This window comes from Giraffa tippelskirchi, chromosome 2 (genome assembly GCF_054371585.1).
Source record: "Giraffa tippelskirchi isolate mGirTip1 chromosome 2, T2T-mGirTip1v1.2.pri, whole genome shotgun sequence".
Lineage (NCBI taxonomy): Eukaryota > Metazoa > Chordata > Mammalia > Artiodactyla > Giraffidae > Giraffa > Giraffa tippelskirchi.
Window position 1 is genome coordinate 15,941,957 of NC_137276.1, and position 14,449 is coordinate 15,956,405.

The window sequence follows — 14,449 nt, forward strand, 5'->3', positions numbered from 1 at the left end:
TAAAGTATATTTATTCATATGAGATGACTTCTTGCTAAGGTAATGCAATGGTTTACTGAGCAAAACATGAGATAAGCAATTTAGAGAATTACCAAGCTACCAAATGCTGCGCTGTGCTCAGTCATGTCCAAATCTTTGCAACCCCATGGATTGTAACCTGCCAAGCTCCTCTGTCCATGGGAGACTCGAGGCAAGAATACTGGAGTGGGCTGCCATTTCTTTCTCCAGGGGATCTTCCTGACCCAGGGATCGAACCCACGTCTCTTGCGTCTCCTGCATTGGCAGGTGGATTCTTTCCCACTGCCTCCTGGGGGGAGGGGCATATTACCAAATACAAGTATGGAATGAGTCCTCTGACTATTCACTGTTGAAATGAGTTCGACTTTCACTTCCAAGGTTTATTAAGATAATGTATTTAAAAACAAAAAGAATGACTCATTGCCAATAGCTATATGATTATAAGCATATTTCCATAATAAAAAAAAATATAGTTGTTACCTGCTGTGTATACTTCTGTATTTCATCCAGGACAAATTCTACTTCTTTTGAAGTTGTTAGTGAAGCAAGATTTCCACTAAGATTATAGCAGTAAAGTTTTGCATTGTCATAGTTTTCTCTGCTGGAATTAATTCTAAGACAAGCATCCCCGACGTGAATCCATCCTTCTCCACAAAGATGAGCTAGTTAAAAAAAAAAAAAAGTCGTATTTTTTGATTATCCAAACACATGCGTATTTCTCAATTATTTCAGAATGCTAAATAAATACAACTTATAGATTTGCTTAAATAATTTTTATGATAAAATTTAAATATATCCTTATATTATACTAAACAAAATTTGACTAATATTTTGGTGAAGAATAAGAACAGAAGATCCTAATTTTTTCTCTAATTATTAAACAGAAGAAAGCTACGGCTCTGTAACATCAGTCAAAATCTGCTGACTGTTAGGTCTTCTGTGTAAATCTAGTGTATTGACATATGGTTTCACAGCAAAGTGAAATCACTACTACCTTTATATGTCGCAAGGTCCACTTTAAACAAGAACACTTTAGTAGAAAAACAACCAGCACACAACAAAAGCAAAGTTATTCCTACAAGTGTAGCTATTAATAACTGTCCTCTGGGCTATGGAATTATATTAACTAATCTCCTTAGCCCAGGTGTACTCTTTTGATATAAGCTGGGTTCTTTGATTCTTTACTTATGGGGTGAAAAGTCTCATTTCATTTACGCTTCGTAAAGAAACTAGAAACTTTGCTTTCAAATATTTATTTTTACACAACCTTTCAGGTCTTTTGAAAGTTTAAACATACTATTCAGTAACAGTGGTTTATCCTTAGGCTCCAAATTGAACTTAAAACAGTGTCTGTTTTCTAAAACACAGACTTATAAATTCAATATAAAGTTATGCTCTAGGATACATTAACACTGAGGTGTTTTATTGACACACCAATCTGTGAAACCTGACTTGACCATCCGTTAATTTCATATCACTAAATATATCAGTGCCTCTTGCCCTCTCAGGTTGGATGTATCAGTTCGGTCTCTATGGAATTATTATAAAGCAGCAGTTCTCAAACATTTTGGTCTCAAGACCCCTTTAAACTCTTAAAAATTATTGAGAATGCCACATATTTTTCCTTATACATTTTATATCTATGGAGCCTGACCATATTAAAAATTAAAATTAATCTTTTAAAAATACATGTATTTATTCATTTAAAATTTTATTACAAACCTACTTTTTCAGTTTCTGGGATGTCTTGCCCCTTAATGCTATTATTACACACCCAAAGAAGATGTATTAATATCACTACATTTTCTCCTTGAGAAAGTAAAGCTGATGGTTTAAATTAGGCCCTTGGCATCAAAAATTGAGATGGGTTGATAAATGAATAGGGGATGGATAGGCAGAGAAATCAAAGAAAAAGCAGAGTAAAACGTGCATTGCAGAATCTAGGGTGTGGGTACTGAGTGTCCTCACTACAATTGTATTTTTCATTAAAAAAATCATAAAAAATGTTTGAAATTTTTCATTAAAAAATGTTGAGGAAATACATAACAACTTAAAATAAATAGCATACTTAATTTCTCTTAGTTACAGTCTCCAAAAAACAAAAGAGTTAAGAGTGTGGCTTTGTTCTACATTTTTGCAAATCTCTTTAATGTTGGTTTAATATAATATTCAATCTATTAGAATCATATACTATGTAGCCTTTGGAAAACTATTAATACAGAGTAAACCGATAACAGAATGAGAATTACAAAAGCGCACAATATCTTAGTATTACAGGGCCCTTTGCTTCTTGAATAACTACTGTCCTATTAAACTAGGTAATGAGAATAACACATAGTGCTTGCAACATAGCAAGCACTCGATACACCAGAGTCATTTAGTAAGACATCAAACGCCTCTGTTTGCATTTTCAGGCTACACATATAGCAATCTTCCTTGTCTTCTGAGATCTAAACTACCAAATCAGTTCAAGGAAACAGTACAGAAGTTTTTCTTAAACTTCAGCTTTTTCTTTCCTTACTGAATCAAGGAAGGATTTACATTAGTTTTGGTTATCTTTTGTTTTACAAGATCAAAAATACTTGGTTAATGAATCATACAAATGCAAACAACACATGGGCCTTTGAGGCTAAACTAAATCGGAGCGCTAGACCGAATGTTTGGATGTCTTAAGCTTCTGTAGTTTTGAGCACCACCTCAACTTTAGGATAGTAGTTAATTTTTAAAATAGATTAGGCTTGATAAATTCAAACTGCCAGTTTTACATGAGATCAATAGAAAAAAATGCAATTCACAAGTTTTCATGGAAAAAGGCAATTACTACAGACTGAGGTCTCCATTTAGAGCATTCACTTCCTTGAGACAAGCTGAACAGAAACCAAACTACATATAATGTCAAGCTGTTTCTTAGTAAATATGAATATAGAACAAGGGGAGTTAGTGTATAATAAAATAGCTTATTACATTTATTATCCTCCAAAGTAATAACCTGGTCAAGTACAACTCTTAGGCCAAACCAAAATATCTTCCCAGGCAAGAGTAGATGGATATTACTAAACATAACTTCACTATTATTTTCCCAAATTTCCACTGGTAATCAAATTCTCTTCTTATTGAATAATATTCCTTTACATATATATTCCTTCAGTCAACTCTTAGTCCAGGATTTACTCTTTTTAAAAAAACTTTGTAAGTATTTTTATTGATCTACATGTAGCTTTTAGACTTTAACACTTAGAAATTATTACCTTCAAGTTTAGTGTCATCTCACTATTGCTTCTCAAATCTTGCCTACTGCATTAACATTCTCTAAATTACTCAAAATGAACATACATGCATATATCGCTATTTAAAAGCTTTAAAGCTCAGTACATAAACAAAATTTCAAAATATCAATGGTACTTTTAAAGGCAATCTAATTTTTATTTTATTACATGAACTTATAAGAAAGACTTAAATCCTATGCTGGGATTTTCCAACACTTTCCAGAATTACATAGGTTCAGATATTTTTCAATGAAAAAATGAAAAAAAAAACAAAAAATCATGACATAGAGACAGGCAAAAAACTGAACAGAGATAAACATCCAGTTACTAGTCCCCTCTGCCATTTACAAGTCATGTACGTTTTAAAGCAGGCCATGTAACCAGTCTCAGCTTATCTATATAACAAGAAAATGGAACTGGTTAAATATCTATATAAGTTTTTGATTTTCTGATTTTCTCTTTCATATTCAAAAGAAAAAGTACTTAAGGGTCTACTAAGAAGAGTGCTAACTGTAAAAACTAACTTCAAATTTCTTTTTCAAATGAGTTTTGTTCTGGTTTACAGAACTTAAGCATCTCATTGAATCATATAATAATTATTATAAATGTTACCATTTCTAATAAAAAAGGTCAGTAAAAAACTGCTCCTGGAATTAAAAAAATAAATGGCACTTAAATCCAATATGGCAAAATGTTAACATTGTTAGATCTGGATATTAGTCTGAGTACTTATTATTTTCTATGTTTTTAAGATACAATTTTTTAATTGAAAAGTATTCTGATCAAGTCAACAGTAATAAACAGAAGATACCTTGAAAGTCTTAATCGGAAACAAATGTATAAATCTTTCTTGTAGAAACACTGCTATCTTTACTCCAATACTATTGTTTATTTGCTACTGCTTTAATTTTAGAAAATGAAATATTCTTACTAAACGTTCTCTACAAAAACAGCATTCATCTGTGGACTATAAAACAGATTTACCAAATTTAAATCTTTACCTGGTAGAGCCTGGCACTCTTGCTGTCGCTGATCCCACTGGCAATTCAAGTTTAGTGAACAGCTTTTACAGCTGGTAAGTTTGTTACAAATCTGCTCATTTCTCACATGGCATTTGGTATAGTTTTTCACAGACTACAAAGTTAAAAGATAAAGCATGTTACCTTTCGCCTTTGTACGGTAATGACTCATGAACTTTAGCGTATATATAAATCATCTGGTGAACTTTACAACACAGACTTCTAACACCAAATCCAGTTCTACTGGAATTTCTTATTCATTTATTTATTTAGGCAAAGTTCTTAAAATTACAATGGATGCTTATTGAAAAAACATGCAAATTACACAATCTGAAACAGAAATCAAGTGATGAAAACATATTCTACTGAATCCGATAGCAGGCTTCCAATTCAATAAATAAAGCTGATGAACAAAGTCGTTTCTCTCAACCATCACATCAAAGAATTCTAGTCATAATACAAGTATCACGCAGACTCCCGGGAATGAAGTGGAAATGATGAGTAACAAAAGTTAAAGAGATGCTTTAGCAAAATCCAATACAATCTAAAATGATAAATTATTTCCTCAATAACTCAAACTAAGTTTACTTCCACATACATTAAATAATGGTTTTGGTTACTTCCACAGACATTAAATAATGATTTTGGTTAACTTATGTTTCTCCTGTGTGTATCTATCACATTTCCTCAATAAAGGTTGAAAAGAACCTGCAAAAGTTACATTTTGATCAGTCCTATTACACAACTAGTCATATTTCAACTAATTTCAGGTCTAAGAGATTGAAGGTTAAAGGTCAAAAAAGAAAACAAAAGGCAACATGGGAACTTTGGTGTGAGTTCCCTACATATATCAAGGTTTGATATTTCACATGATATTATCAATACCTGTGATAACGAAAATCAGATTCTTTCGGCTCAACTCTTCTTGTGACTCATTTTTGAGAAAAAGAAAAACACAAAGGAAAAAAGCACATGCTGCATCACAAGCTCCCTTTCCTTTCCATAGGTAGACACTCTAACCTTAGGCTTTCTCATGTAAGGGTGATCAATATTTCTCTTCAACCAAAAAACTTAACAATTAAAATTTACTTATAATTTCCCATATATAAAAATGGTTGAAGAAATTTTTATCTTATTCTTCCTTTAAAAAAAATCACATAAGATACATTTTTTAAAGCCCAAATACTACTGCAAGTCTTATTCAACCATCGTTTTCATTAGGAACATGTAAATTCTCTTAATGTCATTTTTCTGATTCACAGCTTTTTTTTCTCATATAGCATATAAATCTTAGTATTACTCTATAGGATTACTATACTTCCAAACGTTTGTCACATAACTGAAAACAAATCAATTTACTTGAATCATCTGATAAATAAAATAGCCTATAAGAAAGACAAGAGAACGGCTAAACACCATACTAGAATAAGAGAAAGAATGAGAACTTAATGCCAATCTTTAGAACAACAATGGCAGAGTCACCATCGAGATAACTCTACTGCTCTTCATAAGAACAGCATAATCATTTATTGATACTGAGCCAGTACAATAGATGAAATTGTATTTCCATCACATACAGGGTCAATTTATTCAATGACAGAAGAAAGCTGACTGCTACTCTGAAACATGGCAGGCATTCTTTGGCCTAATGAACCAGATGCACATTCATAAACAGACTATGAAGAATAACCAGTACTCTACTCATCTTCACCCTAATATATCTAGATATAAATTTAAAATGAAAATCTGCAAGAAGAAAGCAGTTATTTGGGCTATTAGAGCACGAAATATGCAACTTGCAGTAAAAATGACTAAATAATGAAACAGAATATCAATGGACATCATTTATGCTAAAATCTCATAGACCCTTCTGTATCTATTAGCATTTGGTTCATTTTAATCACCAGACATTCTGATAAAACTGTCCAAAGGACACATTACATCAAAGTCTAAATTATAAGGGACTTCCATCTGTTCACTTGTACTGTCTCACCCACTGCTTTCCTTTCTAACACATTATCAACACTAAACTTTAAAGGAAAAGGCCACTTTATCACATGAATACTTTATAGTAATTTGCATAATACAATTTTTGAGACATGTGTTTTCACATAGTGTAAATGTCTAAATACAAATTAACTCAGAGTTACTGAACAAAGTTTTAAATAAAATCTGCTTGCAATTCTTATCTAATGACATTCTCCATTTTAGTCCCTTATTCCCATGTTTTACTTTACTTTGCTACCATGTCCACATTATTTACTAATATAATTCCTATTAGATGAATATTATGCAAATATAAAAAAGTAATTCAAACTTTCAAAGTGAGTCATGTTCTATTAACATTCAAACTCAAATAAAATTGAAGTATCTATTATTATTAAAGCAACATATCACTGCAAAGTATACACCAACGCAGCAAGTATAAAAACAAAAGGGTTCAATCTGATGAGTCAATAATTCAAAGTTTTCCTTCATTTTAAGTTTCTAATATTATTTTAGAATAGAATCATAAAGCCTTAATTATTTCAAAATATGACTGGTTACTAGAGAAAAATTTTAGATAACATACTAAAAACTTTTTACTTAGTTTTCAAACTCCCTTTTTTTACCTTTCACTTCTGCCTGGTATCTTGAAAAACAAGTGGATACTTTTCTTGCTTAATAAAAATTCAAAAAAAGAAAAAATTAATATGTATTTAGTTTAAAATCTGTATGGAAACTTTTTAGTTATTTAAGCTACACTCCAATAAGAGAATCTTTAATCCTACTGAATACAATCCTTAATAATTTTAAAAAACTTTCCTTCAATTTGTTGACATCTAAAAAACATGGAACATTTTGACGCTATCCATTAAAAGGTTAGTTTTTACTCCTCTTGATCTATTTTAATCTATCAATATTAATTTTATAATATTTTCAACTGTCTACCTAAGATAGGCTCTTGACTTCATCACTAGTGAAACTTTGAGCCAGGTGATGATCTTTTGGGTCAGCGCTATTCATTCATTGTAGGATGTTTACCTGTGTCCCTGGCTTCTCTATGTTAGATGCTGGCAGCAGTCCCACAGTTGTGAAAACAACCAAAAAATACACATTGCCAAATGTCCCAGTGGGGGACAGAACTGCCTGAGAGAATCACAGATCTAAAGACAAATTTTTAAATTTAAAACACAGATCTATAGATGATTTTAAAGATAAAATGAAAACTACTACTATCAACACTTCAGATTAAGCTTGCACACAAAGTATATAAATAAAACCTAAGTCACAACACTATTAATACATGTCTGACAAGATTCTCATAGAAATGACTTCAATACTTACTTATACATTCCTATTTCTATCAGCATAGAAGACAATGTTTATAGTTACAGTCTTTTTTAAATTAAGTTTTGAAAGAATTTTCCCAATCCTATCCATGAAAAATAAAGGTTATTGGATTCAACATGGAATCTAGACTGACCAGCAACATATCAAGAAGTAAGTGATGCCCTACATATTTTCTGAATGTCTTTTTTTATAGTTGGCTTACAATATTGGGGCTTCCCTCATAGCTCAGTTGGTAAAGAATCCGCCTGCAACGCAGGAGACCCCGGTTCGATTCCTGGGTCAGGAAGATCCGCTGGAGAAGGGATAGGCTACCCACCCCAGTATTCTTGGGCTTCCCTTGTGGCTCAGCAGGTAAAGAATACGCCTGCAATGCAGAGACCTGGGTTCGATCCCTTGGTTGGGGAGATCCCCTGGAGAAAGGAAAGGCTACCCACTACAGTATTCTGGCCTGGAGAACTCCATGGACTATACAGACCATGGGATCACAAACAAAATTTTATAGGGCTTCCCTGGTGGTTCAGATGGTAAAGCATCTGCCTACAATGCGAGTGACCAGGGTTTGATCCCTGTGTGGGGAAGATCCCCTGGAGAAGGAAATGTCAACCCACTCCAGTATTCTTGCCTGGGAAATTCCATGGACCGAGGAGCCTTTTAGGCTTCAGTCCATGGGTTCACAAAGAGTCGGACACAACTGAGTGACTTCCCTTACTTACTTACTACAATATTGAATTAGTTTCAGGTGTACAACATAATGATTCAACATTTTTTAAAGCTTATATATTCCATTTAACATTATTACAAAACAATGGCTATAAATTCCTGTGCTGTACAATATATTCTTATTGCTTATCTATTTTATACATAGTAGTTTATATCTCTTAATACCATAATTCTATTTTGCCTCTCCCCTTTCCCTTTTCAAAATGTCTTGATACAGGTAAGCTAATCATTATAAAGTAGCAGTGTTTTGCACAGGTAAGCTAATGATTATAAAGTAGCAGTGTTAGCTACATCATCATTTACCCATAAATACTAACCATGCTGCAGTTACTGGTTGATGAAATGCATTTCTTGTCATCACACCACTGGCACCCATTTGTATTGGCGGTACAGCTGGCACAATCTGCGTATCTGTAACATCTGTCATCAGACGCAGCTGTGATACAAATGGGAGACAGAAAACATTAGGATGAAAAGAAAATGTCACACTTCTTAATTCACATATTTTTAACATCTGCTAAGAATCACAAGGACATTTTTAAACCATAAATATAATCATCAATATCAAAATAAGTTCTCCAATATGAAGTCAGTTTTGTAATTTAATTGGATTTACAAGGATTTAAATACCTCCTGCCCTCATCTTGATTATTCACTCTATCAGGATCCTACAATCATTTGACATTTACACATTGTGGAGGAAGAAAAAGATTTAGAAGTATCTTATTAAACAAAATGTATTACTATACATTTAAAAGAAAAGATTATAACAAATGCTCATTGTTTATCATTCTTCATAAAGCTATCTAAAGACATCTGATCTGTTTGTTGTAGCACCAAAAATGTATAAAAGCCCCATTCATTTAAAGAAAATTGAAAATTTATATCCAAATCATTCTTTATAAATATTTACTATTAATTATTCATAAATCAGGGCATCCCAGGTGGTGCTAATGGTAAAGAACCTGCCTGCTAAAACAGGAGCCATAAGAGATGTGGGTTCGAGCCCTGGGTCATAAAGATTCCCTAGAGGAGGGCATGGCAACCCACTCTATTATTCCTGCCTGGAGAATCCTCAAGGACAAAGGATCCTGGAGGAGTACAGTCCACAGGGTTGCAAAGAGCTGGACATGACTGAAGCAACTTGGGATGCACATTCATAAGTTTGAATTATTTATTCAATATTTTATAAGAAATATTGGACATCCAAATTCTAGAAACTTTTTAGCTTTATAGGATGGTTTGACAATAATCCAGGAAGAAAAAAGTACCAAATGCAGAATAAATTATTTCATTTTATTTCTTTGAAGGATACAATATATCTAAGGAAGGATGTGTTTGAGAGCATTTTATACTTACATACAAAAATAATTCATATATATATGGCCATGTTACATATCAAAATTGATATATTACTATTACACATTCAAAAAAGAAAACTAAAGATAGCTAAGAAAGATATTAAATTATTAATCACCGCTAAATTCAAATGTTAGAATTCCTAATTAGAGGATTATGAGTTTTTAATTTTTAAAAACTAGTAAGGTAATTCTTATGAGCAGTAATGCACTTTCATTTCAAGCCAAGTAGAGATGCTTTATGTCATCAAGAAGTAAAAAAATATTTCACCTGTTTTCAGAGGGCATTTTGCTCTAAGAATATTATTAGTATTCCCAGAGTCCCAAGATTCACAGTGATTTTTGTTCCAAATACATTTTATTCCTGGACCAGCATTTTTACAAAGTTCTTCATCTCTGAAAGCCTTACAATTTGGAGGCTTGTATACAAGTATATCATTAAGGAGTACACTAGAAAATCCTCCAAATATATACATGGACCTATTAAAAACAAAACAAGAATCTTAAAAAAAGTATCTAATGAGTTTTAAAAATAAATTTAAATATGCATTTTACATTTTTTATCTAGGTAGGAAACAGTTTTAGAAATATACAGTAGCTATATGGAGATAACAAGATATACTTTAGAATTGCTATATAGGATTAAATTTTTTGAATACAAGGAATTTAGAAATTGGATATAGAGTTCTTTGTATACTGTTACTATCCTTTCATAAAATAAAACAACAAAGAGTAAAATAATCAAAAAGGTTTTCAAAGTTTCAATTTGAAAAGAAAAGCACAGATGATTACTGAATTAATACTACCAGCACCAAAGAAATTTGAAAATTTGAAATGGCCTCAAAACAGCCTAATTTCCATTTCTAAAAATATTATTGATATAAGAAATGGAAAAGATCAGAAAATACTTCAAGAATATTTTTTATTATTTAAAAAGTAAAATAAAAATCAACGAAATGCAATTTTCAACAGAGAAGTTTAGAGTCTTTATGTTTACACTCTGGATTTCATTTATTTCCATTTTAAAAGCCAACTGATACCATTTACACAGTTTTATTTTTAGTATCATATTGGACAATTTTGACATAATTTGAATAAGGTAGTAATAAAATGACCTTATAAAAATGTCATTATGAATCACAAATTTTAAGCTAATGGATGATCTAGCATGTTGTTTACTGTCATGAGTCCACATTAATGAATTTTCTCTATAGAAATAGCAAACTCATACTACCTTACAGGAGGAAGGTAACTTAATGATCATCCAGTCCAAATTCCCAGTGACTATCAGGGTACTAACGGCTAGATGGGCTTCCCAGGTGGCACTAGTGATAAAGAACCCGCCTGCAAATGCAGGAGACATAAGAGATGCAAATTTGACCCCTGGGTCGGGAAGAATACCTGGAAGGGGACATGACAACCCACTCCAGTATTTTTGCCTGCAGAACCCACTGGACAGAGGAGCCTGGCAGGCTAGGGTCCATAACGTCGCAAAGAATCAGACAGGACTAAAGCGACTGAGCACGCACGCATGAAAAAGCCAGGTAGGTTAAGGGGCTCATCAGAGACCACACATTCAGTTATGACAGAACCAAAATGAGAACCTAATTATTCTCACTTCCCCTGCTCTCCTCAATAGAAATACGTGGCTAGCCTTTCTATAACTTTAGGCTGATTTTTTCAGGGAAATCATTCATGATCTGATCTCTGGAAAAAGAAATGAAGGCAGGATGAAAATTTTAAAGATTATCTGAAGCTCTATCTCAGCACCTTTCCTCTGACACTCCCCTACCCCTTATAAATTTAAACAGAAAAGAAAGAAGGAAAATGGTTAATGAACCAAAATTTATTCCCATGGTATTGAAGCAACACATAAAACTACAATGCCATTGAGTACAAACAATAATTTGCTTAAAGAATAACAAAATACGTGAGTCGTATGACTGGTAAACATGCTTCTTTTACCCATTAATGACAACTGCAGAGTGACCAAATCTGTTGACATCTCTATGAAGATTTGGTTTCGGTAGTATTTTCCATTCGTCACAAGCTAGAAAAATGAAAACACCAAAACAAAAAATAAAATGAACGATTTAAGACACATACTACAAAACAATCACTGCTCAAATAAAGATACAATACTTAAAACTAGGAAGCCTTTCATTAATTTCCCATGACCTACAATTTAACGTCATTACTCAACTAGCATTATTCCTTAAATAAAAATAACTTCTGTCTAAAATTCTCACAAATAATTTTATATGTATGAGAATAAAGGAAATTAAAGGAAACAAATTAGGTGTACTTTATTTTGGAGGGTAATTTCAATGACATATTTTATTAAATAAAACAATGTTCATATGGCAAAATTCATGAACGTCAATATTGGGAAAATGTATCATAAAGTTAAATCATTAAATCATATTTTACATGTATGCATGCAAAAGTAAATAGAATAAAGTGAAAGAAAGCCTAAAATGGAATCATCAAAACAAAAATGTTTAAATCAGTTAAATAATTTGATATTTCAAAAGAAAAGTTTTCATTTTATGTAAAGAAGAGCTTTAGTTGCAAAAATAGGAACAAATGAAAAAAATCTTAAAAGTTCATGAGCTACATAAAGATTATGGAAGGAAAAATTATTAAAGAAAATTTTTTCATTTAAATATAACCTCAGAATCAACACATATATTATTAGAGATTTTGAAATGTCAAATAATTCAGTATTCAGTGACTAGAAACATTCTCAGGACACTGTTCTAGATTTTATCCTCTTAGGTGTAGCCTATCTAAAAGCAGGCCTAGGTATTTAATATAAGTACATAGGTATAACAAGCTTTGAAAACATTTTTTTCCATTTTTTGGCAATTTAGAAGCCCTATTGAAACAGAAAAAAATAATCTAAAATACAATTAGTTGTAATTGTTGAATTACTTGTTTTCCTATATAAACAGCCACATATATTACACTAGAAGTGAAATAATAAATTTGGTTTCAATTCAATATTATTACTAGTAAAGACCAAGGGAATTACAAAAACCAAAGTCATAGTTTAGAAAATTAAACTGGAATTCTCAGAGTAATAAAATATATCTTGGGTTGTATCTCCCACAGTACATAAATCCCCTCCACCAAAAAGGTGTTTTTTAGTTGATATAATCTTTTTAGTTCACGAAGTACATGAACTTATTAAATACTCTGAAAAAAGAGAGTACAAAGGCACAGAAGCCTAACTTTACTAAACCCAGTGTTTTCCCAATGTTTTACACATAGAAGTACTATTCACATATCACCTATGTACATTCCCAGGAGCCAATGCTCTGAAGATCACATTTTGAGAACTATTATAAAGGCTTACATGTAACATTCATAGTCTACCAATTTTTTACATGCTAAAGTTCACTTAAGAAATGTGCATTAATATGTACATAGTAATGCTAAAAATTTCAAAGTGCTTTCCTCTGCATAATTTAAATAGTCTTTGTTAAGAATCCAGTGAGGCTGACTGAGCAGGTATCACCATATGGTAGAAATGAAGAATGAGACCCAGGAGAAGGTAGGTAATGTCCTTAAGGCCCATTAGATTACCTTTGTTTTGCTATAAATTATGTTTATGAATGCCTGATTTATAAAAGAATATTGATGGGATCCTGAAAGATTATTCCCATTTGGAGAGAAGGGGTGACTTGTAAAGGGTAAGACTTCGAAAAAGAAAGGATGAAAATGTTAGAGACAGCTAATGAGTTAGTGTAGATAGATTTTAATCACGCCACCAAAACCCAACACACACACACACACACACACACACACACAAATACACCCCTCACATGGCCACTAATTCATGAGTTGTGTGTTGAATATAGTATTCCAACAACAGAGTTAGAAACCCAAATATGCTTCAAGGAAATTAAACAGTCAAATGAAAGAGTAGGACATCCGGAAACCAGTTTATCATAAAAAAACCTCCAAAAGAAGAATCATCTCCAGTATCATTTTTGGGACGTCATTTTGGGATGTTTTTGTTACAGAAAAGAAAGTGACCCAATAATCTGAGCCTATCCAGAACTGAAGGATAAGTAATTTGGCCCATCATCCAAAACAAATCAGAAGGAGGGAGAAAAGCAGATTTCAGAGATGAGAACCAGGAAAAATGCCCAGGGAAACCATTTAAGAAGTGAGTCAGGAAAAAGAGCTGAGAGAATAAAGGTCATTTACTAAAAATTAGGCCTTTATAAGAACTCTTTCAGTTCTACAAGCTAATGTCTTCAAGAAAACAGAAAAGCTTTTAAGGACACAGAGTAGTAAAAACAATGGCATTATAAATACCTACACCCCAGCACCCAGACTTGTCAAACCCAGTATTTTACCATGTCTACTCTAGTTTTTAAAGAAAGCATTACATATACGATGGTGGCTCCCTGGATACTTACTCCCTCTCAAATTTGACTGCTTTCTATCTTCTGTCTTTGGATGCAACCACTATCCTATATTTGCTTATCAATTTCATATATATGATCTATACAGAGTATTTTTGTAGGTTATAAAACTTTATATTAATACAACTGGTATCAAACTATGCAAACTATGCAGATTCTTCTCCACCTTGCTTATTCTGGTCAACCTGTTGTTTTTTGGTTTTTTCACCATTTTAACCATTTTTAAAGGGAACAGATCGGTGACAGTAAATATATTCACACTGTTTTGCAAATTTCATCACCGTCCATCTCCAGGGCTT

The 14,449-nt window shown here is 32.4% G+C and overlaps 1 protein-coding gene across 7 annotated transcripts in view; it reads right to left on the reverse strand.

Moving 5' to 3' along the window:
- The window catches only part of ATRNL1 (attractin like 1), a 738,261-nt gene that overhangs the window by 580,679 nt on the left and 143,133 nt on the right, over positions 1-14,449 (reverse strand). For 6 of the 7 annotated variants that reach the window (XM_081573518.1, XM_081573521.1, XM_081573519.1 and 3 more), the window contains exons 11-15: positions 11,680-11,764; positions 9,986-10,194; positions 8,674-8,792; positions 4,286-4,418; positions 499-680 (exon numbers count right to left, since the gene is read on the reverse strand). In XM_081573518.1, the coding sequence (XP_081429644.1) occupies positions 499-680; positions 4,286-4,418; positions 8,674-8,792; positions 9,986-10,194; positions 11,680-11,764 (728 nt within the window). The remainder of the gene's footprint in view (positions 1-498; positions 681-4,285; positions 4,419-8,673; positions 8,793-9,985; positions 10,195-11,679; positions 11,765-14,449) is intronic. The other variant, XM_081573515.1, reaches the window with a different exon arrangement.